Source organism: Rutilus rutilus (genome assembly GCF_951802725.1).
Source record: "Rutilus rutilus genome assembly, chromosome: 12".
Taxonomy (NCBI): domain Eukaryota; kingdom Metazoa; phylum Chordata; class Actinopteri; order Cypriniformes; family Leuciscidae; genus Rutilus; species Rutilus rutilus.
The window spans coordinates 34,927,129-34,955,107 of record NC_140217.1 but is presented as its reverse complement, the minus strand read 5'-3'; the positions used below and the strand labels follow the sequence as shown (position 1 = coordinate 34,955,107).

The window sequence follows — 27,979 nt, the reverse complement described above, 5'->3', positions numbered from 1 at the left end:
GTGCGTTTTTTTTCTCAGCTGCTTACGCTTAAGCATTAACATTTAATATTCAACAATATTATTGATCTGCCTGCATTGACACCATTAAATGAGAACTGAACTGAGCTTGATGATGACATCACTGTTTTCTCCAGAGAAATGTGTGTCCGGAGGAAAAATATTGATAGCTAGCTCACTTAGTTGGAGCCATTGTAGAGGCCAGACAGACTCACGGAGGTGATTGGCATTTCACAATTCGCACTTTATTCCCCAATCAAACTCGTGTAACTGTCTGTCACACATTCTACCTTCCACAGCGTTACTTAATAAACTAAATAACTTAAAATGACTGATGAGCATCAAACAGAAAACAGAAACAACCTGCATACATGGGGTGCTCGAGGCGCACATACAATACAGACTGCAGACAGTTCAACAGGGAGCGTGCAGCTCTTAAAGGGGCCACACCTTATTTACACTCGTTACAGGCTATATCTATAAATTAACTAAATTAATGACATTTTTAAAACAAAAATGAACCATCACTGAACTTAAGTTGGACTATGGTGCTATTTTCTTCTAGATCTGCTGTACAGCAGAAACAAACTTTGTTGCATTATTTTCCTGTTATCACTGTAAAGCTGCTTTGAAACAATCTGTATTATAAAAGGCGCTATATAAATAAAGGTGACCTGACTTAAAACATAACTGACTGTCTAGGTGAATATTTGTCAAGGCTGGCATTTTGACATTGTGTGTATTTGACCGTTTAAGCGCAATAAGCAGCGAAAAAACCCTCAGTGTAGTACTGAGAGGCGGCTTTATATGCGCGCACTGCGTGAAGGAATCAAATTAAGCACAATACGCTCAATGCTAGCTGAAATTCAAGCCCTGTAACCCCAACAATATTCATCCGTAGCGAAAAAAAAATACCACGAGTGAGTAAGGGGAGGCGGGTTTGTGTGTCAACTCGCTATTGGAGAGATGAGAGGGCGAGAAAGCGGTATCGTGTATCAATTCTGCGGAAAATAAGAGCTGGAAGTGTTTTAGATATTTCAGTATCAAGAAATAATTATTTTTGACAACACTACAATTTACTTATGGCAGGAAAACCAAATATTTGCCTATCATGTGTCAGCCTAAAACATGGCTTATTATTTGAAACATGGTAGTAGACTAATGTTAGCCACTTTAAATGGCCGCTCGCTCTAACGTTAGTGTGCACTATTATTAGACGCACAACCAAGTGTTCTATTATGTAAATTAGTACAGTGCTTAATGCGTGATGTTTAACTTGTGCATTTTTCTCCATGGGCGCATCCACTTCACTGTGGAGATGACGAGTCAGCGTCAGAAAACAGTAATTTATTGCAAAATTATTAAAATGTTCAGACAGTCCCCTTTCTGTTTTTTCCAACAAAATCATAATCGTTACTTTTGCCGGGTCACTGCAGCAAGCTTTATGCGTACGCTTGAGCGCTTAATTTATATTTTAATGGCTCATTATTGTGGTTTAGTATTTCTCTGTAATGTAGAACAATGTTAGCAATGTTAGAATCTTTCTCACTCAAACTGAGTGATTTTCCACCCCGCAAGTGTATATTTAAGTAATTAAATTAATAGCATAACATGCGACTAGTCTACTAATGGCTTAAATGAATGACTACTAGCGGACTGGAAAAATCTTTGGACGAGGCCCTACAAAACAGAAAATCCAATACTTAAGTTTGCCAGGCATAAAATCACTGTAGTGACACTGCAGTACTGTCAACTGGCTGGAGTCACTCTCACAATGGCCCCGGGCCATTGGACCATCCTTATTTTTAAGCCCTGCATAACAGAATATTATTCAAATGAAATGATTGTCAAATAGGACGCACACACACACACACACACACATACTCCATCTAAGGCAAGTGATCTGCACAGTTAAGGCTTTAAATGAGGCTCTTAAAGGTCATTTCACCATCATACATATTAATTTGTTTCACACTCCTTTGCTATTTATGTCTAGTTTTTCCTATCCACGCTATAATTCACTGTGATCTCCCTCGTGCATGTGTGTGCGTATGTGTAAAGGAGAAGGAGACGGATATAAAAGGCTGTTGACCATGTTTATCTGGTGAGCCTCTCTTTAATGAGCCACCAATTAATGATGAATGTAGATTTCCCCATAAAAATGTGAGTGTGTGTGAAGTTGATGTGATGTAGCAGCGCCATGTCTCATTGTTCTGTATACTTCATGATTTGCAGAATTCTTCTTGCTCTTGATTAAGGGCCCTATGGCTCGGGTCTAATCTCATGTATAATGTATAGCGCTGTAGTGTTAGTCTCTCCAGAGCTTGAATTTGTCTCAGTGAGAGCGGGCCTGGTGCTTTGATGTATCACAGTGATTAGGTCTTCCTGTCAAACACCCACCACATACACACACGCTCACTGAGGGCTTCAAGTCGGTGTTAGACCCTCATTAAAAGAACTACAGTGGGAGATTTGAGGGCAGGTTGCTGTAGCGTGTGATAAATGTGTGCACAAATAGTGTGTTTATTATTCTATAGGACTGTAGAAATGGAGATCTGGGGAATGGAAAGCAAAATGAGATAGAGAAAGGAAATTGGAGGGGCTGTTTTTGAACATGATATTTCTAGGGTACATGTAAAAAAAATTGGTATGTACCATGGAAATAACATGTTTTTAGTATGTGTATACTCTTAGGAAAACTGTGTGGGTACAGGACACTATAAGTCATTTATGTAAGTGAGGATAGCAAAATAAAGTAAACTGTGACATATTATACCCAAACAAATTCTTCACACAGTGGACTACCAGTACATTTATAAAAATTTGGGACCAAACATTATTCAGACACTTTGACCTGACCATGTTTTGCTTTAGTGTTTTTTCTTTAATTGCTAATGCGACCTTTTTACACCACAGACTGAACAAAATTAAGCATTGCTTGGTAATTGGTTGACTTAAATTGGTATTATCTAATTGTGTACTTAAATTTAACAGCTGACAGCTATTCAACCTAATTCATTTGTGAGAGTCTAACAGAAGAATGACCAAAACCAGTGAAATATCAACTGATTTGATAACTCTGAGTTCTAAACTTCATTTTCTAAACTGTAGCGAATAAACTGTGATAATGTGAGAAATTTTAAAGGTGTCTGAATACATTTTGGTTTGACTCTTTGCCCCCCTTCCGCCCACCTCCCCCCCTCATGAATGGACACACCCCTTACTGCTGATTGGCTAGAAGTGTGCTTTGGTGCTCGGCCTGATCTACTTTCAGCAGCGTTTTTCAAAAATCGCTTACTGCACCTTTAAAACAGTAGATGAAGTGATATATCTCTAATAGGGGTAGGGTTAGAGTGTAGTTATTAATAATAGAAGTCAACATCCCATGACTGTAATGTGTTTTGACTCTCTTATTTAGCTATTAAACGTGCAACATTTTCTTCACAAAGACAAAGAGCGTTAAGCATCACAGAAGCACACAAGCATGCCTGTAAGCGTACGCACAAGAAGGTCGAGAGTGTATCTACCTTTAATTATCTGAGGGTGAATTGCTTTGACCTGTACCTGTGGTGTTTGGCTCTCACCACACACCTCTTCCATCCACTTCGACACACATACCCACACACACATTTTGTTGCCATGCTAAAGGTGAGGATACGCTGGTATTTATTTATTCATATCATTGCTGGATGTTATCACCATGACTATAAGCGTTTGTAAACACATGACACACTGTTTTCCAGCTAGATGTTTTCAGCCTTCAATCTAACACGAAGTGACAAGCTAAGCCAGCTCCTGCTTGCGTGTGTGTGTGTGTGCGTGTGTGTGTAACATTCCCCTGAGCCCCAGACGGGCATCTCAGCATCAGACATCAGTAGCACCCCTGCTGTCTGGCAACACACACAAACACACACACACACACACACACACACACACACACACACACACACACACACACACACACACACACACACACACACACACACACACACACACACACACACACACACACACACACACACACACACACACACACACACACACACACACACACACACACACACACACACACACCACCCTTCACCACACCACATGCTGATTATGGTATGCTACTAAACATTAGATGTGTGTGTCTCAGTTGTCACACACCATAAATCTGGACAGTACATACTAGCAACTAACTTTTTTAATAGTTATTAATCATATTGGCATGGGGTACTTTCCATAAGATCATCTCTCAATGCAAATCAAACTAGCTTTTAGGCTAACTGAAATAAAACCATGCCAATCTCTAGGTATGGTGAAGGCTATGTGATGATGTGGGGCTATTTTAATTCCAAAGGCCAAGGGAACTTTATCAGGATGCATAGTATCCAAAAAAAAAAAAAAAAAAAAAATACTTAAAAATAAAAATCTGCCTGCCTCTATGGGAATTTAACATAGGGGTGTACTCACTTATGCACCATGTATTTTAAGGAAGAACATTTATTTATTTACGATACATTATTCATTCACAAAGAAAATTGGTGTCCTTAAAGGTTGGATTTTTCCTAATTTTTTAAATTAAGGCTTTAAGTTCAATTTCCAAAATATGATTTTTTATTCCTCTTTTTAGTCAACTTTAGCATGGGTGTATTCACTTATGCATTGCACTGTATATATATATATATATATATTTTTTTATTATTATTATTAATATGTTGAAGTCCATAGATGAATTTTATTCTTTTTGTTTGTAAGTTGTAGTAAAGCTATTTTTATTTTAAATAGCGTAGAATTTTGTTTCAATTGCTTTAACCACTGCGTCCTTTCGGCACTTCACAACATGTAAATATTTTTCATTATGATTCTGTGCAAGTTTATGCAGTCGATCACAAAATCAGAAATTTTGTCACAATTAAATCTGATCTGCAGTAATTTGGTACACTTTATAATCATGTTTCAAAACCATGCTGAAGACAAATTTATAATGTTTAATATGTTGTGTTTGCCACCGCTGCATCAGTTCACACCAAAGGGGATCTATATTTAGTGTCTGTGTGTGTGCGGGCATGTTTTTTCACCTCAGAATAATTGTTTTTATTATTGAATAAGAATTAAATGTGCAATAGTATATTAATGGTATAGTAATGATCAAGGCATTGTGATGCACTTTACACCCATATTCACAACTGATTGTCTTGCAATACGAGTCTCTAGCTCAAACATATTTCCACTCACAAATTTTGACCCTCCTTCCCTTCCCATGATTTTCTCTTTCCTTTTTCCTTTTGATCTTTTGATTCTGTGTCTTAGTAGTGCAATGATTAAAAGGAAATTGGTGGAACAGTTTTTTACCCTTTTTTGACAACTTTTATTTGTAGGATATTATATCACTCTATATTAACTTCTTGTTTACAGAATTTATTGAAGCTATGACCTTAGCCATGCTGATATACAATAACGGTTGTGTGCTTGACTTATCTGAATCAAAGATTTGTAAGGTGCATTATTACAGAGGTCTTTCTTCAACCTTATACATTCATCAACACCCAAAGGCATGCCATTGCCATGGGAACTGCTTAGTCATTTGAGACTAGGTTTCTTATGATTGGCTCTCCCAATTGTAATGGTTTTCACATGGGCACTGCAATCTTTGAAGCTGATTTTGAACACGGACTGTATGACTACCAGGTGTCGTCGTCATACACAACCACAAACAACAATGCTGTTTTGGCACAAGTCATCGTAACTCTGGCCGAAAGCTACACTTGACAATGATGTACTCACACAGTCATCCTGCAACTCGAGAAATTCTGAATGTGTTTTTGTCTGAACTACAAATGTTAGCATACCCCAAGGGTAAATGAGGGAGGGAACAACACATGAAAGCAAAGAGAGGTGGGACAAGAGGAATGGGCGGTCATGTTGAGGACAACGACGGCGGGCGAGAGCGGAGAAAGCATTTCACTCCATCAGTGCTGTCGTGAGGGGAATGATAAAAAGGGGGCAAAGAGAGAGAAACGCTTACTGCTTGATTGGTACAGAGAGAGCAGATAAGACAAGAAAATGGGGACGTTGAGGGTGAAATACTGAGAGACCCATAAAAATGGTCCAGGGTGGGTGACAGATCAGGAAGGATGAAAATTAAATTGATCAAAAGTGACAAGGAAAGACATTTATAATGTTACAAAAGATTTCTATTTTAAGTAAATACTGTTCTTTTTCTAATCATCAAAGAATACAGATTTTTTTTCCACAGAAATATTAAGTAGCACAACTGTTTTCAACATTGATAATAATAAGAAATGATTTTTGAGCACCAAATCAGCATATTAGAATTATTTCTAAAGAGGTAATGTGACACTGAAGACTGGGGTAATGATGCTGAAAATTCAGCTTTGCCATCACTGGAAAAAATGACATTTTTAAATATATTAAAATAGAAAACTTTAAACAATAGTTGAACATAAAAGGTCTGCAAAGTTTCAAATATCAAAATGCATGACAAATGGAGTCTTCCAAAAGAAAGAACCGATTCTGAACTGCCTGAAAAGATTCGTCAGTAATTCCAATCTTACTTCCTGTTCGAACCCATAGATTTGTTAAAAATTTGCATAATGGCTGCCTATGGTCTTCATTGGCTGCCTGTGAACAACATCTACTCTCTCAAACACTATAGTTGTAGCTGAGGCCTGGAAGAGTTTGGTCCACGTTCTTGCCATGTCAAGAACCCGCTGTTTTCTGCACATGTGAAAGCAAATCCACTTTTCATGTTGATACGGCAAAACCTGCGCCATCATTGCTGTTCGTATCACTATATATACTGTTCTGAGGAAGCCTTCTGAGCTGAAATTCAAATATGGTAATGGGTGTTTCATTTCTATCACAACAAACTGGGCCGACTGACCAATCAGAGCAGAGTAGGCTCTCGGGAAGGAGGGGTTTAGAGGGACCGAATCCTTGATCGAACCGTTTCATACACTGTGAGAGAACAGTTGATGCTGCGATGTATATTATGAGAAAATTCAAGTGTTTTTTGACCTTGGATGCATGTAAACCTTTTGTAGAAGACCTCCAAAACAAAATTAGGAGCCTTTCAAAATAGCATATCCATATGGGCACTTTATGTTGTAATAATATTTCAAAATATTTTGGTAATTCTTCAAATGTGTGGATGCCTATTTTTACTACACGCACATTTTAGTCCCCATGACTCCCAAGACTAACTTCAGTGCTCAATACACCTGTGATGCACGCTGCAGTTAAATACCACCATTATACATCAATAGTTTAGCAGTCCCAGTAGGGGGCGAACCTGAGCCCTCATATACACTCATATACACCGTCTCCATTAGTAATGTTTCATTTGATCCCTGTGTCCTCATGTAATGGGAGGATCAATCATATTGAGAGCAATGAGGTGGGAAAATGGAGTCCACCGTTTGAGAGCGCAGAGGTTATGTGCCCAGTTTTTACAGAAACTCATTCCATTTTTTTCAGTGTCAGGCTTTTGATGGGATGCACCACGGTAAACCAGGCATGGCTCTCCATCACCGTGCGTCCAGCGTTCTGCTGGGAAGGTAATAACCTGTGTCGCTTATATGACATTTCAGAGAAGTCTTTTCCGCAGCCTCTAATGATATTTATCTAGATATTAAAGCAATAGTTCACCCAAAAATGAAAATTCTGCCATCGTTTACTCACTTTCATGTCATTCCAAACCCATATTACTTTAATTTTCTGTGGAACACATACAGCAGGGTGATTTTTTATTTTTTTTTATGCAGGTACAGTGAATTGGAGTTTTATAGCTTAAAGAGGACACAAAAGTACTCCTTATGAGACTTGTGCACTATATTGTTACGTTTGTTGAGGTCATAGGATAGCTTCATTTGAGGAATAGACAGAAATTACCACCAAAATGGTCTAAAACAGTTTACCAAGCTCATGTGTCAATCATTTTTCACAAAACACCCTTTTTAGTGCAAATCAGGCTATAAAACTATACTTTTCAGGTTGGTTCAGCTAATGTTCATGCATGTTCTGGTGTTAGGACTGTTGTACAGACAGTACATGTCTTGTGTAATTGAAAGGCGAAACTTCCACCGCAACCATGTTGTTTTTCACAATCAATTTTCCCTCGTTTTCTTGTCCTTCTTATAATGTCTTTGATTGTATTCAACAGTTACCCTTGGGGCCTTTTGTGTCCGCTCCACTGAAAGAAATTGCAAGGCTCAATTCAACTCATATCTTCCCTGGAATTCACCATTTATATTGTAGAATGCTTTTATTATTCCTAAAAATGGTTGTCAAGGACCAAGAATTAAGTCGTTAACGGTTCATAATAGTTCCACAACAAATGCTGACTCCCCGAAAGCTATAACCATGTTTGTGCTGAACTCCAGGAATAGGATTACATTGTTAAGTGGTATAAATTTCCAAAATGTTAGCACAGTTGATTAAATTCATCATTGTCGCCCCCAAAAAAGCCTTGACGCTTCTTCTACAACATTCTTTGGGCTATTTGTCATAATAAATAAAGGTTTCTGGCAGTTTAATTAATCTTTAATTAATCCAACCCCCGCTGAGGGGAATCTTGGCACTTGTGTCCAGAGAGAGAGCAGTAAGAGTCAGCAAAAGCTTGAGAACGAAGTGTGGCTGCTGTCAAACTCAGTTTTTGTCTTTTTCTTTTGCATCCTCGATGAAAAATTAATACTGCATTATGCAGATCTATTTTGGTAGCAGCGCTGCAATTATAAAAATGCAACATTAGCGCTCATGAAAGTGGTAAAAGTATTTATTAAAGGAATATTCTGGGTTAAATATACCTTACTGTAAACTCTGTATGGGATAAAATGGTGGTAAAAAAAACCCCTGGAGGCTAACATGTACTTTTTAAGAGTTTATACTGTCAGAACAGTGTAATAGTTTAATATTTTAAAATGTTTGTATGACGTATTGCGGTATTCCCAAACTCTGTATGGTATAAAATAGTGGTAAAAAAAACCCTGGAGGCTAACATGTACTTTTTAAGAGTTTATACTGTCAGAACAGTTTAAGAGTTTAATATTTTAAATGTTTGTATGACGTATTGCGGTATTCATCTAATAGACTTACATTGTTACAAAACTACTGTATAGTAATGGGGTCAAAATTATTGCTGTCCATAGAGCTTAAAGGTGTTATATGTGATATTAGTAATAACGTCTGCATAGTTCTGCACAGAGTTAAAAAATTACAAATTTATGTAATCACTCCATTCATTTTTATTTAACCAGGAATATCCCTTTAATGAGTTTAAATGGATGTTTAAGTTGTTCTCAGTTGTTCTGAAAAGATGATTATTTTGCAAGAACCTTTTGCGGATGAAGTTGTCTTTGTGTAAATAGTCATAGGTAATGAGGCTTTACTAATAGAGAGTAGAGCACAACCTTAAGAAGATTGAGTTGTTTTGTCCCTCATTCTGCTCTGTGTCTCTGTTGTGAAACAATATCATCCTTCACTTTGATGTCCTCAGCTGGAGCGTTATAAAACCAAACAAAACCTCATTATCCAGAAACTTTTTCAGATATGTATCTAACTTTCATAAGTTACTGAATAATTTTATCTGAGGTGCCATTTACTCTTTCCTTCGGGAATATCTTTAGGCTACTTAAATTTGTTGCTTTAAGATGAGTCTAAGTTCAGTTGAGTTTAGCTGGTAAAGTTACAATAGCTCTGTTCCAAAACCTAGCGAACTGCCTACCTAGACAGCATTTTAAGATGGCATAGGCACCCTCCCAGTGCAGGGCTGTTCTAAAATGTAAATGTTTTGCTAAGATGCATTGTTTGAGTTATACTCTAAGGGCCCTATCGCCAAGCGCGACGCAAATGTTTTTTTGCTAGTTTCAGTCCGACGCAGTTATCATTTTCACGTCCTGCGCCAAAGCAAATCCACTTTGCATGTTGATACCATCATTGCTGTTCGTATCACTATATATACTGTTCTGAGGAAGCCTTCTGAGCTGAAATTCAAATGGGTGTTTCATTTCTGACACGTTTTGCAAGCGGTAGACCAATCACAACAAACTGGGCCAACTGACCAATCAGAGCAGAGTAAGCTCTATCGCCAAGCGCAACGCAAGTGTTTTTTTGCTAGTTTCAGTCCGACGCAGTTATCATTTTCACGTCCTGCGCCATGTTGTTTAAAAAGCAAATGCATTTGCGCCCATTTGTGCGCCCAAGTTCGCTGGTCTGAAAACGAGGTGTGTTCTGGTGCATTATTGGCACGTTGCTATTTTGAGGCAACAGAAATAGACTGTGCCATTGACCAACTGAAACCTGGTCTAAAGTCAATGGCGCAATATTTATTTTTTTGTTATTTAAAGAGCATGTTAGTGATGTGCGCCTATAGGCGGGTCCACAACGCACGTACACTCTGCTTATTAAACACACAGGGACGCACAGCAGCACACAAACATGCCAAATATTTAAAATAAAAGGATTACAATGTAAAAGATTATTATTGTGTACATAAAGATATGGTGGAATCCGGCTTGTCCCGTAGATGGTCTGCTTGCGCACTTTTACCTCGCGCACGATCAGTTCCGTTTGCGCTCTGGAGACTGCTTCGGTCTTTCCACTGTCAAATTCCGTCATGTAATTAGCGAATCTACCATGGCGCGAGCGCAACTGGCATTTAAAGGGAATGGGAGATGAGTCTCTGATTGGTTGAACACACGTAAATCCCAAAACACAGCCATTACTCTAAGAGAATAGGGACAACCCTTTTAGACCATGCGCCTGGCGTGCTGACCATTTTTCCCGTCGTTAAACTAGCAAAAGTGGATTCGGACTAAGTGAACTTGCGCTTAGATCGTTAAAATAGGGCCCCGAGGGTGTGTTAACACTTGCAGTTTGGTTCTCTTGGTTAATTTGCTCCAGACCTAAAAAAGAAAATTATACATTTAATCCTGGTTCGCTTAGCGTTTACACTGTCATTTTTAACACCGAAACTAAAAAAAAAAAAAAAAAACCGACGTATATTTCGCGACAGAACTTGTCAAATATCCAAAACAATGCTGTGTGCTGGGCTAAATGCACTCACTGTATGTGTGTACATATGATGGGATATGATGGAGCTGACAACTCGTGAAGAGCTTATAAAATGTGTAAAGGAGTCAAAGCATTGGCAGGAATCCCACTGTCACACACACAAATGAAGATCTGCTGCGAGGTTTTTAGGGTCACATCTTGTGACATCACGTCTTGTTTTTGTTTGTTTAATGTCTTTGGTCCGTGTTATATTCATATTTCAGTCGAACCGCACCAGAGTTTGTTTAGAAGTTTACTGAGACCCATCTTTTTAGCAGTCTCAGTCCGCTTGTTTGGTGCGCTCCAGGGTCGGATGGCAGCGTTCACACTTATTCAAATGAACCGCACTAACAGAGCAGTCGCACCAGAGATCGTTTTAATCGAACCAAACATGCCAAGTGTGAACATACCGTAAAACAACATTGCAACACGCTCCAAGGATGGCGAATTGAGAGGAAAATACATGCTCTTATTTATAATATATTGATAAAAATGGTAAAAGCCCATCTTTGTGTTAGAGTATTACGTTGTTGTCTTTGCAACATTCTAACATCAAACTTAACTTAAATTAAGTCTTTTGAATGCTATTTTGTGCAAGGTTCAAAACAGAGTTGTATTTGTAGAAGACTAAACCAGAAATGCAGTCTCATTGTGATAAGATTGTGAAAATGAGAAACAATCTCAGATAGCATCTAAAAATATAGGTTAATTATAGATTAATATGAGATTAGTGAGCTTAATCAGATTAGTAGCGTGAAAAGTCAATTAAATGAGGAATAATCGTGCTTCTCTTATTGCAGCTGCAGTCTAGATGGATAAGACACGGGAGCATGTAGTCTGAGCCACACACTGTTAAAATTCATCGCATGATGCGAGATATTTACTCAGCAAACTCTTCCGCCCAAATGCCTCTCAGATTTGACAGCTGTGCCGAGCACACACCTTTTGAGGAGGCTGCTTATGTAACGTGTCAAAACTATAAACTCTATCTACACAAACTCCCATCAACCCCTCACCCTAGATGGGTTTGTTGGAGCTGATGGCTATCCAGATCGCCCCCTTCTCAGTTTGTTCTTTAGTATAATGAATATGCTTTTTATGTCACAATGGGAGGCTGAAATGGAATTTCGTTGTTTGTCAGAATAGATGACAAACAAGCTTTGCTGTAACACATGGTGCAGTGCGTTTAAAACTATTAGCGTTTAACAGAGACAGCACATAAGCAATGCTCTTCTCTTGGCAGCTAAAAGCAACAACAGTACCCGAGTTTGTGTGATGTTTACACTTGAACTAACCAGCAGTTGAGGTAACATACAGTGAACTCTAGGTGTTTCTCAATGTCAAGGATACTTCTTTGGCAGGACTGGTCCTTCCAAGTCACTTCCTTCAGAGGCTAGGCGAGGCTCCTCTTTAGCATTCGGAAAACACATAAATGGAACAGGCTAGCAAGTGCACGTCAGTGCGTCATTACGTCAGTGAAAATGAAAAACAGAGCGTTGCTATGGACGCAGTTCTGTTCACTTAGGCAATATAATCGTTTTTAAATCAATAAACTCCTTTTTAATCATATTGATTATTTGACTGTCAAGTGTGTTTAAACAGTGTGGGTCAATTTGACCCATACCATAATGGATGTAATTATTTTTTAAAACAAATGTTTGGTAACGTAAATATATTTACATTTGAAAGCATATTGACCCGTTAACGTCCAACATTTTGAATTTTTTGAACAAGATAGCAAAGCTGCGCGCATAGGATTGTGGGTGATTTGAGAGCACGAAGAGCGCGAAGGCTACACATATGCATCCTTTCCTGTATATGGGATATTTTTCGAACGAAGGACTCAGTCCTTGGTGGAAATTCCGAGGATCCTCGACATTGGAACAGTCCTTTGACGGATGTTGATGACGTAGCATCCTCGAAATTCTGGCTTCCGAGGATCCTTCCTTGACATTGAGAAACGCCTATTGTCTGAATGTTGTGAACTAGAACGATAGTTTGAATGTTGTATGGTAAAATCTTGAAGTTTGAAGGTATTTATTTAATAATGTATGTTATTATTATTAGGTTAAAGCATACATTTGAATTTATAGGAAGTTACATCTGTACTTGCGTTACTAAGCCATTACTATGGTGCTTGAATGGTTGCTAATGCATTGCTAGGATGTTGCTTGGGCGATCTGGGTGGTAACTAAGGTGTTCTGGTTGTTGTTAGGTCAATGCTAGGAAGTTGATATGGTGCTGTGGGTGTAAGCTAGGGCACTGCAGTGCATTTCCTTTCAGGGTGGTTGCTAGGCAGTTGTTAAGGTGTTTTTAGTGGTACTAGGCAGCTTATAGGCCTATGTCACGAAAAAATTGAAGACCGGAAGTACGTCTTTTAGTAGGGATACGGCTCTTCCGGTTAGCTTTTTACAATGGCGGAGTCCGATAGATACCGCTGGACCAAATATCTCCGCAACCTGCCTGAAGTCACATATGACGATGTGGTTCGGATGGTAAATGAAAACTTTCAAGTGGAAAAGCGTGAAAGCTGAGGAATGGCTGTCTACGTCCTGACGCAGAGCAACCCGGTACACTACAACAACAGCGGCGGGCTGTTCGTCAGTAAGGTAAACGTTTCTATGGTAACAGGGAGTTGGACCAATCAGCAGACGTTGCTGCTACGCTTAGGATTGTGGGTAGTGTAGTTTTTTTTCATAAGATCGCGGATAAAACATGTTTTTCTTAAAACAGGGTTGATTTCATATGAACTTATAGCTTCTACAGGAGCAAAAACATTCGTTTCACAACCTCATAGCTCGTGGTCAGTCTACCTCGGATGGTTTAGACATTATGGCTGATAATCTAAATCCTTATGGAGAAATACTGTTGACCGGAAGGTCTGAATCCCTACTCTGCGTTCCGGAAGCAGGAAGTGTGACATAGGCCTATTGAGAGTTCTAAAGGGATTTTAGGGTTGCTAGGTAGTTGATAGGATGTTGTGAGTGGTTGCTAGGGTGTTGTGGATGTGTGCTAAGACATTGAAAGGCATTGCTAGGGTGGTTGATAAATTATTACTAAAGTTATTATCGATGTGATTTGGTGGACAGACAGACAGACAGATAGATAGATAGATAGATAGATAGATAGATAGATAGATAGATAGATAGATAGATAGATAGATAGATAGATAGATAGATAGACAGACATAGACGAAGACAGACAGAGATAGATAGATAGATAGACAGACAGACAGACAGACAGAGATAGATAGATAGATAGATAGATAGATAGATAGATAGATAGATAGATAGATAGATAGATAGATAAAGATCACCCAAGTATGTCAGATTTTCCAGGACAACATAAGAAAAGGAAAATTCGGGCCAGTAAAGTGTTAAGAATAGATTTGACAACGTCATCTTCAAGTTCACAGGGCCGCTGTAATTTATTTAGACCTAGTCAGTTACACTGAAGTCCTCAGGTGTGCGGTTTTTGACTAACTATATAATTTATCACCAGCTTGCTTTGTAGTCAAAAGCTGAACGTCAGGGAGTTTTTAGCATGCACACGTAACACACACTCTTGCCCATTTAGACTTGCTCTCTCATGCCTGCAGAGGGTGAGACATTCTGAATAGGGGATCATTATTAATAACACGGCAGTTAGAAAACATATGCATGCACACAAAGTTCACTAATGAGGGCAAGAGAAGGGAAGTGCTTTTCTCTCTCTCTCTCTCTCTCTCTCTCTCTCTCTCTCTCTCTCTCTCTCTCTCTCTCTCTCTCTCTCTCTCTCTCTCTCTCTCTCTCTCTCTCTCTCTCTCTCTCTCTCTCTCTCTCTCTCTCTCTCTCTCTCTCTCTCATACATTATCTATAATCGCACAGGAAACTTTACCTCAGAGAACCCATTCTATGAGTAACAGAAAACATTGGACCATTAGACCAAATAATTCTCTTGGACTTCTGGTCAATTGTTTCTATATTTAGATGAAATTATCATTACATCATAGGTTCTTTTTGAACAACAGACAAAGTTAGTTTGTGCTTTATTCCATATTTTAATTTGTTGGACATTGCTGAATACACATCCTTGCATCTAAAGTCTAAGAAATATTCTGTATATAAAAGTAATGCATCTTTGCTTAAATAAACATTTCACCACACGAGTAATAATAATTCATAGACTTAACTGTCGGTACATATTACTGTATACAAAGATTTATTTTTTATTAGAATTTCATGATTTTTATTTACATATAATTTCATGAAGAGCCATTAAACACAACCGTTCTGAATGCAGGTCCTGTTAGATAATTGATGGTCATTTATTATTTTTTCCTGCATTTTTTTGTCATTTTCGGCTCAATTTGAAAGAAGTGCTAATATACAGTAGATCAGCTCTTTTCTGGGATTCCTGAAGTTTCTCGGCCAAGCGTTTATTGTAAACAGTGATTTAATGTATAGTGTATTGATTCAAATGTTTATCTACTTTTATTTTACCTTTAATCTTCACAGCAAGATTGGTTGGAGATGATGGAAGAACAGAGAGAGAGAGATAGAGAGAGAGAGAGAGAGAAGGGGGGTGGGTCTATAACAACGGTGAAAAATCATACACAATTGCTGCAACATCCTTACAAATTATCACTCTGTATGGAGGCGCAACGGTAGGTTGCAGGAAGTAAAAGTCCCATTCATTTTCTCCATAGAGAAATTGATTTTTAAGGATACTGTATAAACCTTTCAAGATGAACCTAATGTGAGGTCCAAGGTTGTTAAATTATGATATATGTTTGTAGAGAAAGCACAAGTCAGTGTGATTTCAGCTTCTTATTTTAAGGCACCATACTGAATTCCCAGTGAAGTCATATTCAGATACATTACTGTGAGCACTGAAATGGGAATTGCGGCAAAAGAGTTCTGCAGTGTCCGTCTAGTCCCATAAAGTATTCCGAATTACGTAATTGTGTCTGCCTACACTGAAATGATATGTGTATACACACATGCATATTAAATTGTCATAATCAAATAATCAGGAGTTTTATATTGTACTACTGTTTCCGATCAAAATAGATCTATCTATCTATCTATCTATCTATCTATCTATCTATCTATCTATCTATCTATCTATCTATCTATCTATCTATCTATCTATCTATCTATCTATCTATCTATCTATCTATCTCTGTCCATCCATCATCCATCCATCCTTCATTTGTTTGTTCGTTTGTTCGATCGATCTCTTTCGCCTGTCAGTCTGTCTTTGTTTCATAAAAGACATTAAATACAGTATTTTACCTTTGTCTTTTTTCCATTTTTCAAATATATATATATATTGGAATCAATTGTTGTAATGCTGTGATTTACCTCAAAGCTGGTTATGGATGGTTTGGAAAAATACATCTAAAAGGGATGTTCAAAAACACCTAGACAGAACTTTACAGGCTTTCAAAGATAAATTGTCCACTTGACTTATTATTGACTAGTCAGTTGCTGGATGACTAGCTAACCATCCCGTGCAGATAAATAGCCAGACGTTTGTTCAGTCAATCAGATGGTCTTGACAGATTGATAGATTCCTTTCCCATAGTCCTTTCACATTTATGTTAGAAATCCTTTTGTGGAGGCTTTTGAAAGTCTTGGTTGGTTATACAATAAATCCATCCTCATGTAGACAGCAACTGCTGCCACTATTGCAACAACTCGATCTCTCTCTTTGTCAGCAACAGGCTTGCCACATGGCTCCCGATTTAGCTTCAGTGGATCAAACGCTTGACAGTCTTTTCCTTTGTAACTTCCCTCCTTCCTCTCTGCATTCTGACACAGAGAGCTCTCCTTATCCTCGTATATTAAAGTAACAAGCCACAAGAGGTTTCCCATCCTGCCTAAAAAAATTGCTGTAATATATGGCTTCAGATTAATTTTTGAAGTCTCCGAGTCTCAATAATATTTAGGTCCTTCCTTCAATGCGAGACTATGCAAAAATCTAGCTTTTTCTAGGGAGCTTTACACATCATGACACTCACATTTTGTTCAGTGGTTGTTATAGTGCTGAGAAACAACTATACTATGCAAGATCAAACTTGGAAAGATCATTGAAAGAATGACCTGAGTTTGTTCTCAAAGTGTGAAATTTTATGTTCTGTCAGCTTTGAATTATTTTCTGTTCTACCATTTTTCCTTATGTGCCTCATTTTCTCATTATCTAACTCTATTTTTCTGTTCTGATTAGCTTTGTTCTCTTCATCAGTAACAGCTTTTTGGTCATTGTGCCATTAGGCAGAAATCATAACTCCCTCGCCTCACTGTTGTGACAGACCGAGCTTTCACATTCCCATGAAAAACATACGAGTAATGGCTCTCCACACTGCTTTCAAGAATAACTGCATGCTGTGTTCATGGGCCTGTCTTAGCGATTGTCGAAATAGCTCAAATCTGTCGTCAGCGAGAAGCTTTATCAGGACTCTTCCGGGGACGTGGTCTCGGAGAGGTCGGGAGAGCGTTCAAAAAATAGTGAATCAGCTGTCTTACCGTTCTCCTCAACCTCTTGTTTTCAATCTGTTCTGCAGCCAGCTGTTTTTTCGACTCTCTCGTTCCTGCAGTGATTGTGAACCGCAGTTTTGGCTTCAGAAGTGCCGTCACCTTTGAGCGCTTCAGGAGACATTTCCAGGAATATTTTAGAGCTAAAAACGGATAATTTGAGTCACATAATCAGTGACGTCTAATAGATGCATGTGTAACAGGCCTCCTCAGCAGTGCTGTATAGAGAATCAATGGGGAATCGGAGCACAGCTGTGAAAACGAGCCCTTATTTAAGCTGTCGGTGGCAAACAAGCCAAATCAGGCGGAAGTGCCATCTGCTCCCGAACTGTACAGTATATAGAAGTTTAACCAATTAGATAAATGTGCCGTCTGAGGGGGGAAAGGCTGTAGGATGGCCTTTATAAAAGTTTTCCATGGTAACCAAGGTTCCTGCCACATTTATTGTTACTATAGCAAAATTATAACTAATTATAATGGGATCTCTTTGAAGGGGTCTTTCTCTCTCTCTCTCTCACACACACACACACACACACACACATACTGTATATGTGTGTGTGTGTGTGTGTGTGTGTGTATTTATTTATTATTATAGGTCTTTATTGGACATGTTTGGCTGTTGAAGCATGTCTTTTTGTTAATATTTTTTCATTTTTTTGTATTCATGTACACAAATACATGAACACAAGCTCCTCTAGAATATGCTTCACCATATTGGTTATCAGCTATTACAGATTTTTTTACAGAAGTATTGCATCAACTGATATTGGATGTTAGTTGCACATGATGCTCATTTCTTTTTTCAACACCTAAAGCAATTTTTACACCTTAACACTGTAAAATGTAGTGTCTTTATCAAATGTCTATATATATATATATATATATATGTAAATTGTTACTTTACTTTATAAAAATGTGATGTCTAAATTAAATTAAATGATTTATTTTATGTTTTTATTTATTTTTATTTAGACTAAATAGAATATAATTTTAATTGGCAATAATATTAAAATAATTATCATACTGAATTTGAATCTTCTATCTGAATTCTTGATACTCTTTCATGCATTGTGTTTAAGAATGCAGTTTATAATAGAATTCAAGTTTGTGTTGTATTCTTGTCATTCCTGCAATATGTTCTATATTGAATAGTATGCTAAATGGTGTTTGAAAAGAATAATGATATAAGCTAAAGTGTATTTACAGTACTTTATCCTGTTAACAGCAACTGTATTTTTATGGAAATGCAAATCATGGTACAAGGCTGATCTGTAGTAAATGGAAATTTCTTCTCTCATGTTAAAACAAAGAACACATATTATAATGCTCCTGTGCCTTCTGTTTGGTATGTGATTGGGTTTTTTGTGTGTTTTTTGGAGGGGGAGGGGGGGGGGGGGGGGGGTATGTCGTTGCCATGGTTTGTGAGCACTGAGACAGGAGGGAATTGAGGCAGATTATGAAGCTGCTCTGCCACTCCTGATACCTATAAAAGAAAATAGAGAAGGACAGAGATAAGCAAAAGGAGAAAACTAAAGGAAAAAATGTCAACGTTAAAAGGGTTATAAAAAAAAAAAATAAAAAAAAAAAAGCAGAGATGAGGAATGACCAAAGGTATTGACAGATGAAAATGGGAAATAAAGAGAGTGGCATAGTGATAATGTTCTCTAAAACCTCTGGTCTTCCCCCTAACAAATTCTCTGTCTTCCCTTGACAGGATTATTATATTATTACCTCATTTTATTGGAGGAAGAAGAAAGTAGGCGAAGCAAAGGGAGAGAGAGAGAAAGAGCGATACAGAGCATCTGTTTTATAGCCTCAGATGGCTCTGCCTCAGAACTCAGAATCCAAGAATTTAAGCTGAAAATGATGAAGAGAGTCCAGACCTTTGTTCTATTGAGGCCAGGAAGAGATAGAGTACCAAAGAGACAGTAAAAGTCTTCCTCTGGAGGTCCTTTTTGACCCCAGGATGTTAGCTGAGTGCTACTTAGTCAAGTCAAGTCAAGTCAAGTATATTTGTATAGCGCTTTTCACAATACAGATTGTATCAAAGCAGCTTCACAGTATTAAATTAAAATAATACAACAAGGTTTGTTTCTAGTGGAATTTATTGATTGATAAAATCAAATTAAATATCCCCAAAATATCCCCAACTGAGCAAGCCAAAGGCAACAGTGGCAAGGAACCGAAAAACTCCATCAAGTGACCTAATGGTGTCCTAAAACTCCATCAGGTGACCCAATGGAGAAAAAAAAAACCTTGGGAGAACCCAGGCTCAGTCGGGGGCCAGTTCTCCTCTGGCATTTATGAACTAGAGGACGGATTGTAGTTTGAACTGTAAGATTAAAAATAATATATGAATGCCTGGCTGAAGAGATGCGACTTTGATCTAGTTTTAAACTGGGAGAGCGAGTCTGAGCAACGAACACTATCAGGAAGGCTATTCCAGAGTTTTGGGGCTAAATGTGAAAATGCTCTCCCTCCTTTGGTGGTTTTGGATATCCTAGGTATGACCAAAAGCCGTGAATTTAGTGATCTTAAAGAGCGCGATGGATTATAGGGCGATAATAGACTGGAGCTAAGCCGTTTAGGGCTTTATAAGTCAGTAGCAATACCTTGTAATTAATACGGAACTTTATAGGTAACCAATGCAGTGATGATAAAATCGGTGTTATATGATCATATTTTCTTGATCTAGTAAGAACTCTAGCGGCGGCATTTTGGACTAACTGTAGCTTGTTTATTGAGGATGCAGGACAACCAGCTAATAAAGCATTACAGTAATCTAGTCTCGAGGTCATGAATGCATGAACTAACTTTTCTGCATCAGAAACTGATAGCATATTACGTAGCTTAGCAATGTTTCTAAGGTGGAAAAAGGCTGTTTTTGTAACATACGAAATATGATTTTCGAAAGACAGGTTGCAATCGAGTATAACACCCAGGTCTTTTACTGTAGAGGATAAAGTAACAGGACATCCTACGATGTTAAAGTTGTATTGTGAAAGGTTTTGTGGGCGGTTTTTTGAACCGATAAGTAATACCTCTGTTTTGTCTGGATTTAATAAAAGAAAATTACGCGTCATCCAATCTTTTATATTTTTAACACACTCTGTCAATTTGGATAAATTAGCGTTTTCATCTGGTCGTGATGAAATATATATTTGAGTGTCATCAGCATAACAATGGAAACTAATTCCATGTTTCCTTATAATATTTCCAAGTGGCATCATATATACTGAGAATAGCAGAGGGCCTAACACAGATCCCTGCGGCACTCCATAGTTTACTGAAGTTATGATCGATTTTTCTTCATTTAAATAGACAAAATGGTAGCGGTCAGATAAGTATGATCTAAACCAGCTTAATGCTTGTCCTTGAACACCAGTATAATTTTGTAGTCGATCTAAGAGTATTGTGTGATCTATAGTATCGAACGCAGCACTAAGATCAAGTAAAACTAGTATTGAGATACAGCCTTGGTCAGAAGCTAAAAGTAAATCATTTGTGATTTTAACGAGCGCAGTTTCAGTGCTATGGTGCGGCCTGAATCCAGACTGAAACTTCTCATAGATATCATTTTCTTGCAAGAAAGAGCTCTGTTGAGCGGACACCACTTTTTCTAATATTTTAGACATAAATGGAAGATTTGAAATGGGTCTATAATTTGCTAGGTTATTATGATCTAATTGTGGTTTCTTAATGAGTGGTTTTATAACTGCCAGTTTAAATGTTCTTGGAACATGACCTAAAGATAAAGACGAGTTAATAATATTAAGGAGAGGCTCTTCCACTACAGGTAACACTTCTTTCAGTAGTTTAGTTGGTATAGGATCTAATAAACATGTTGTTGTTTTAGATGAAGTGATAAGTTTATTTAACTCTTTTTGTTCTATAGTTGTAAAGCACTGTAATTGTTCTTGCGGGGTGATAATTTAGGCTGAATTATAAGGCGCAATTGAAGATTGAACGTTTACAATTGTGGTTCTGATGCTTTCTATTTTCTCAGTGAAGAACTTCATGAAATCATTACTACTGAACTGTAACGGGATATTTTGTTCGGGTGACGTCTGTTTATTTGTTAGTCTAGCCACGGTGTTAAATAAAAACCTTGGATTATTTTGGTTATTTTCTATTAGTTTGCGGAGGTGCTCAGCCCTGGCCGCTTTTAGGGCCTTTTTATAACGTGACATACTGTCTTTCCACGCGATTCTAAAGACCTTTAAATTAGTTTGTTTCCATTTACGCTCTAAAATACGGGTTTCTCTCTTTAGAACATGCGTAGTATTGTTGTACCACGGTGCTTTACTTTTTTCTCTGACCTTTTTTACTTTTTTCTCTGACCTTTTTTAGCCACAAGTTAGAGACAATTAGAACATATTTGATGTTTAATACAGATTTCACTGTGCAATTTGCATGTGTATTATCTCAAAAATGTATCTTAGTCTGATTTAAGGCATTTTTTTTTATAGTTTATAATTTTATAATGCTTTTATAATTATTTTGAAGTAAATGTAAACAGGCACGACAGAATTTGGATATGTGATATGGGATTTGTGCATTGGATCTTGTAGTTTAAACGGAGCCCTCTTGACATTGCAGTAGAAATAAACCTCAGAGTTGACGCTATATTTTACTCAATGCAAATGAAAACCTTTTCATTAAGGTCAATTAAATATGCCGTCTTCTCTGTCTGATGTCCTTAGAAGACAGCGGCAATAGACATGATGTGGCTCAGATGGGCTTTTATTAAATTAACATACAATTAAAAGTAAACAAAGTGGTATTATCATCATTTGGGAAGTGAGATAAAGGTCACAAAGATCCTTGGTGACGGTGGACCTTTAGCAGCGTCAGTGATAGGTCATATTGACTTTGTGTGACCCTTCAGTAGCGTTTCTTGCCCATGTTGCTCTCCTTGACCACATGTGCTGTGTCAAAGTCACTCACTCGTTCACTCATTCACTATTCCCTGTATAGTCAGTGCCACATGGTGCACCATATTGGGAAGCAATGAATGCAAATGAATGAACGATTTTGGATGCTGATATAAATATTGTATGCTGAGAGTACTCTGTAGCGGTCTCGATGCTTTCTTACATGTACCTTACTTTGTAATCCGGAATCAATATAAGAAAGCATACTTATTTTATTTCATTTTTGTACCTTTTTTTTGTTGATTTTTTTTATTATTATCTTATTACTTTTATGCAGTCTTGAATCTGTCCCATCAAGATTGGGTTGATTGTACTTGAAGAACTGATTGTTGTTCAGGTAAAGTACATCAATTTTCAAAAAAAAAAAATACTCAAGAAGCATAGTGTTCTCATCCTTATATATATATATATATACTGTACGTATACTGTATATAGCATGCACTGGTGAAGCATTACTATGGCCATGCTTAAAAACTGCATTCATCTCCAAGTCACATTAAGTCATCAAGCCATTAAAATGCTGCTGATATCTGCTCCTCATGTCAACGCTATGATAATTCCTGTTTTATCCCTGTCAAAATAAATTAGAATGATGTGATATTTCAGCTTGTCGTGGTTGGTAAATCCTGCTTAATTCAGGACTTCTGACGGGGACACCTGCCTTTCCACCCAAAGGTTATGACACATAACGGGTCATGCTGTGTTTATGAGGAGATTATGGTGCTTTATGAGACCTGGCAGCATCGCACAGGGGTGAAGACGAGAGATTATGGGTGAGGGGTTTAGTGGTTTATGGCATCTGTCTGCACACGTTCACACTTTCCTTCTTAAAGGGGTCATGTCATAAATTTTTTATCATTATAGTTTTTTCGCTCGTGGTCCCTTTTTTTTCTCTCCTGTTGTTCCTTTCATGGCATATTACAAGGAATAAAATTTCCCTTGATCTTTTAAAATGAAAGAGCTTGATGAACTATGAAAACATATTGTAGCTTTCAAAACTTTTCCCCAGCCCAAAAACTCTGATCTTAACAGTTTGCGCGGAACATTTCAGTGAGGATTGTTTTGTGATGCAATGCAAGCTGTTGTCTATACAATACAAAAAACTATATTTCACACAAAAAGCTGCCAGCTGGTGTGCGAGCACTGAAATGCACTGTTTATAATTTCCTATGCAAAGTGGGGCTTTCTTAAAAGCTACAGTGGAAAATTATTTTGTTCAGAGAAATGTAAAATACCAGTGAAAAACTAAAACATGACTGTATAATATGAAAATGCCCTCTTTAAATATGAAATCAGCAACACCACTTGGCTTGACCATTTGCTGTCAGATTCAATTGTTTGTACATCTTCTGCTAGTGATGAAAAGACTAATTTCTGCAAAGAATCGTACTTCTCACTAGATGCACCAATGTATCGGCCAATAATTTGTATCAGCCGATAAAAGCAATTATTTTCACTATCGGCCATCAGCCAGTTGTTTAAAAACAGCCGATGATCTGGGCCGATTATAACTGGTCAATCAAAAGGGTCGGAAAAACGTATTTATGAGTCTGTAACTCTGAGTCTTCCTTATGTTGAATTTAGGGCAAGTTAATGCAACAATAACACATTAACAATTAAAAAAAGCAACATTACCCTATGAATCACTCATAGTTCAAGCCAGGGTTGCCAGGTCTGCGGCAACATCAATTGTTGCACGTCTCCCATCCAATAAACGCAAAGAGCTTTGTGCTTTGTTACTTGTGATAAAAAACATATATTTTTTTCCATCTTTTTACAAAATTCAAACAATAAATGGCATTTTGATGCTCTCAAATGTGACGTGACAGATTGCTGTACCGCCTCAGTTTAAGTCTTTTCTTCGACTTAATACAAGTTATAGCTCGAAAAAACAAGCATGAACATAAAAAGGTATGTTGAAAGATACAGTGCAACTTAACGAAACGAATCAAGTCTCATATAATCGCTCAATCAGTGTTTCAACTGCAGAAAGACGTCACAAAAAACAGCTTGTGAACAATGTGTTACTTTATGTTGCATTTACCTCAGGAAAGTTATCCAATGTTCACAAATCATTAGTTAGCTATAAATAAACACTAGAGAGGAGCTTAGTTAGAGCTTCATTTGTTAATGATATATGTGCGTTTAAATAAATTTGCCATGAAGACTAGTGTTTATGAAAACTATGTGCAACTGAGTTGCATACAAAGATTTCAGTTCTTCTTTGAGTATAATTATTTTAGTTGAATATAATAGCTCTGTTGTTAATTTTAACCTCTAATATTATAGTGATGTACCAAATGAGAGGGTTCCCTGTATAGTTTGCAGCATTATTTGGGAGAGATTTTTTTTTCCCTTAAGAAAATCTAACTATCGGTATCAGCAGATATTATTCCGAATAATCGGCTACAACGTATCGGCTGAGAAATTTAGTATCAGTGCATCTCTACATCTCACCCAACTGTTTCTTGTTACAAATCAGATTATTTAGATCGGGTTTGCGAATGAGTTCAATCTGTTCACTTAAAAAGATCCGATGATCTGTTCACTAATCTGACTTTTTTTTTTTTACAAAAGATGAAAGAAACTGTGATTTCTCACATGACCTCTTTAATGAAGTTGTGCTGTTGTACTCTCCCTCTGTCTCTCTCTGTTTCCCTCCATTTTCCACCCTCAGTCTTTTATCAGCAAACAACCTCCTTCTTCCCCTGCAGAGCAACTTTCCCCAACTCTCTGTGAACTCTTCCAGAGTTGCGTCTTTGGAGTTTGGCAGAAAGAGGGAAAGCGAGGCTTTTAAAAGTTCTGTGTGTAGGGTTTTCATTAGGTTTCACTTTTCACAGTTGCTGCTTTTGACACTGTGTCAGCTTGTTTGTGAAGTCTTTTCTGAGTTAGCAAAGCTTATAAGAGACTTACGCCGTGTGTTTTTGTGCAGCTGGCTCTCACATTGAGTGTGCGTGTGTATGTGCAGAGTAAGATGTCACTCTACTCCTAGAAAACAAAAGAACAATTGGGCACTAATACAAAGTACTTTTTGTGCTAGTAAAAGTACTTGTAGGAAAGCAAAATTACTTATGACATATTTCAGTTGTTTTCCTAGGCAGCAATGAGAGTAACGGCTTCCGGTTTTATGCTACTCATAAATGCTACTCATCTCATGATGTAGTTTTCGTTAATTTCTTAAGGTTTCACAAGATCTCGACAATGTCTGAAACTGCTCATGGTTTCAGTAAGAAATGATCAGAGCTCTTATTGTGTCAACATTTGTCTAATTTTTAGAGGCAATCATCAGATTTTTTTTCTCTCTCAGTTTTATGCTTAAAAAAACATAAGTGAGAATCCCATTAAGTCTCCTTATCCTTTGAAAGAGCATCCTCAGAGCAATAATGTATCTCTTCTGGGAGTCAGTCTACATTATAATTCCAAGCTTACCTACTTCTGTTTCCATAACCTTTGAAAGGATTTATAAATTTCCTTTTGCCTTTCTCTCTTCTCTCTCTCTCTCTCTGCAGGTAAAGTGCTGAACACTGATTTAAGGCATTATCTTAGCCTGCAGTTCCAAAAAGGATCAATCGACCACAAACTGCAGCAAGTGATCCGAGACAACCTGTACCTGCGCACCATTCCATGTAAGAAACACACATATCTATTCATTTCTATTCATTTATTTATTATGTACTTATTGGCAACATTGTTTTATACAGTCAAACCAAAAATTATTCAGATACCAGATATAATTTTTGATATTGATTTGATATTTTTTTTACTTGTGGGTACAGGACACTATAGTACATTTATGTAAGTGAGGATAGCAAAATAAAGTAAACTGTGACATATTATACCCAAAAATTCTTCATGCAGTGGACTACCAGTATAATTTATAAAAAATTGGGATAAAAAATTATTCAGACACTTTGACCTGACCATGTTTTGCTGAAGTGTTTTTTCTTTAATTGCTAATGCGACCTTTTTACACCACAGACTGAACAAAATTAAGCATTGCTTGGCAATTGGTAATTGGTCAATTTAACAGCTGACAGCTATTCAACCTCATTCATTTGTGAGACAGTCTAACAGAAGAATGGCCAAAACCAGTGAAATATCAACTGATTTGATAACTCTGAGTTCTTGTCATATTTTATTACCATTTTCTAAACTATAGCGAATAACCTGTGATTATGTGAGAAATGTTGAAGGTGTCTGAATAATTTTTGGTTTGACTGTATAATATAATATATAATGTAAGTAAGGGATAATGTAGAGCGAGGCGGTTGTTATAGCGAATACAACCCCGACAGGCTGATCAGGACCCCGACGCGAAGCGGATTATCCCGCTTATTACATGGCTACCTACCAAATAAATCAATAATTTGACACAAAATATTGATTTAAAAAGGAGTTTATTGATTCAAAAACGATTGTATTGCTTCCGCTAAAGAAAATAGTCCGTTCCGTCTCTACGGTCAGAATCCGCTCTGTTTTTCATGGCAACGGTGTGTTATCCTTAGCAGCGGTCTGTTATCAAGAAATAACAGACCGCATTCTACATTAGAATTCAACCAAGCCATGTAATAACATAATATAATATAATATAATATAGGGATGCTTCGCCCAAAAATGCAAATTCTGCTTGGACAGAATTCTCATTTTTGGATCATTGAAGCATATTATGAAATTTAAGAAGAACATATGTTCTCTCCATCTTTCTCTGGCAGTCTGGTTATCTCATATTACCTCTCAGTGTCCATTTCTCTTACTGGTGTGTTTATTAGTGTAGTTGTGAAGACAGAGGCTCTCCTCTCCTGTTGGTCTGGCCCTCTGCAGCATAACACCAGCTCTCCTCTGATGCGCCCCGTGAGATGTTTACTGTTTCTCTGGAGAGTTGTGGAGTGGGTTTCTGAGAGCATGTTTCTTCTCCAAGCAGTAGCACACTGCTCATTATTTTCTCATTCAGCTAGTTTGTTATTCCCTATTTAGTCTAATTTGATAAGTGACAGTGACAAATGTGTCATAAAACACACTGAGGGGGCGAATTCACAACGACACTTTAGCAAGTGATATGTCAGTGATATTGCGTTTTCTATCTAGGCTACTTATTTAAATATATTTAAGTATACTTAAATTTAAAAATATCGTTCGAGTTTAAGAATTTTTATTTAATTTTTTTCAATAAAAAGGCCGATCTTTAATGTCATTCACCATCGTTTTGAGACTCTTAATTATAATTATTTTTTTATTTTTTAAGGTATCGGTTCAGGCACCGTTTAGGCACCGGTACCATTTTAAAAGTATCGATTTGGCACTGGTATCGGAAAAACCCCAAGCGATACCCAACCCTATTTTCCCAAAAAAAATTACTGAAATTTTTTGATAATTCAGTTTGATATCTGATTATGGTAACGGTTTGTAATGATTCTTGGTTTAAAAACGATCTGTACCGTTCTCCACCCATGGTTTGGCACGTACTTGCACTGCGGT

At 37.5% G+C, this 27,979-nt stretch overlaps 1 protein-coding gene across 3 annotated transcripts in view; it reads left to right on the top strand.

The window, feature by feature from the left end:
• The window catches only part of magi3b (membrane associated guanylate kinase, WW and PDZ domain containing 3b), a 102,804-nt gene that overhangs the window by 30,316 nt on the left and 44,509 nt on the right, over window positions 1–27,979 (top strand). For all 3 annotated transcript variants that reach the window (XM_084426506.1, XM_084426507.1, XM_084426508.1), the window contains exon 2: window positions 26,014–26,130. In XM_084426506.1, the coding sequence (XP_084282632.1) occupies window positions 26,014–26,130 (117 nt within the window). The remainder of the gene's footprint in view (window positions 1–26,013; window positions 26,131–27,979) is intronic.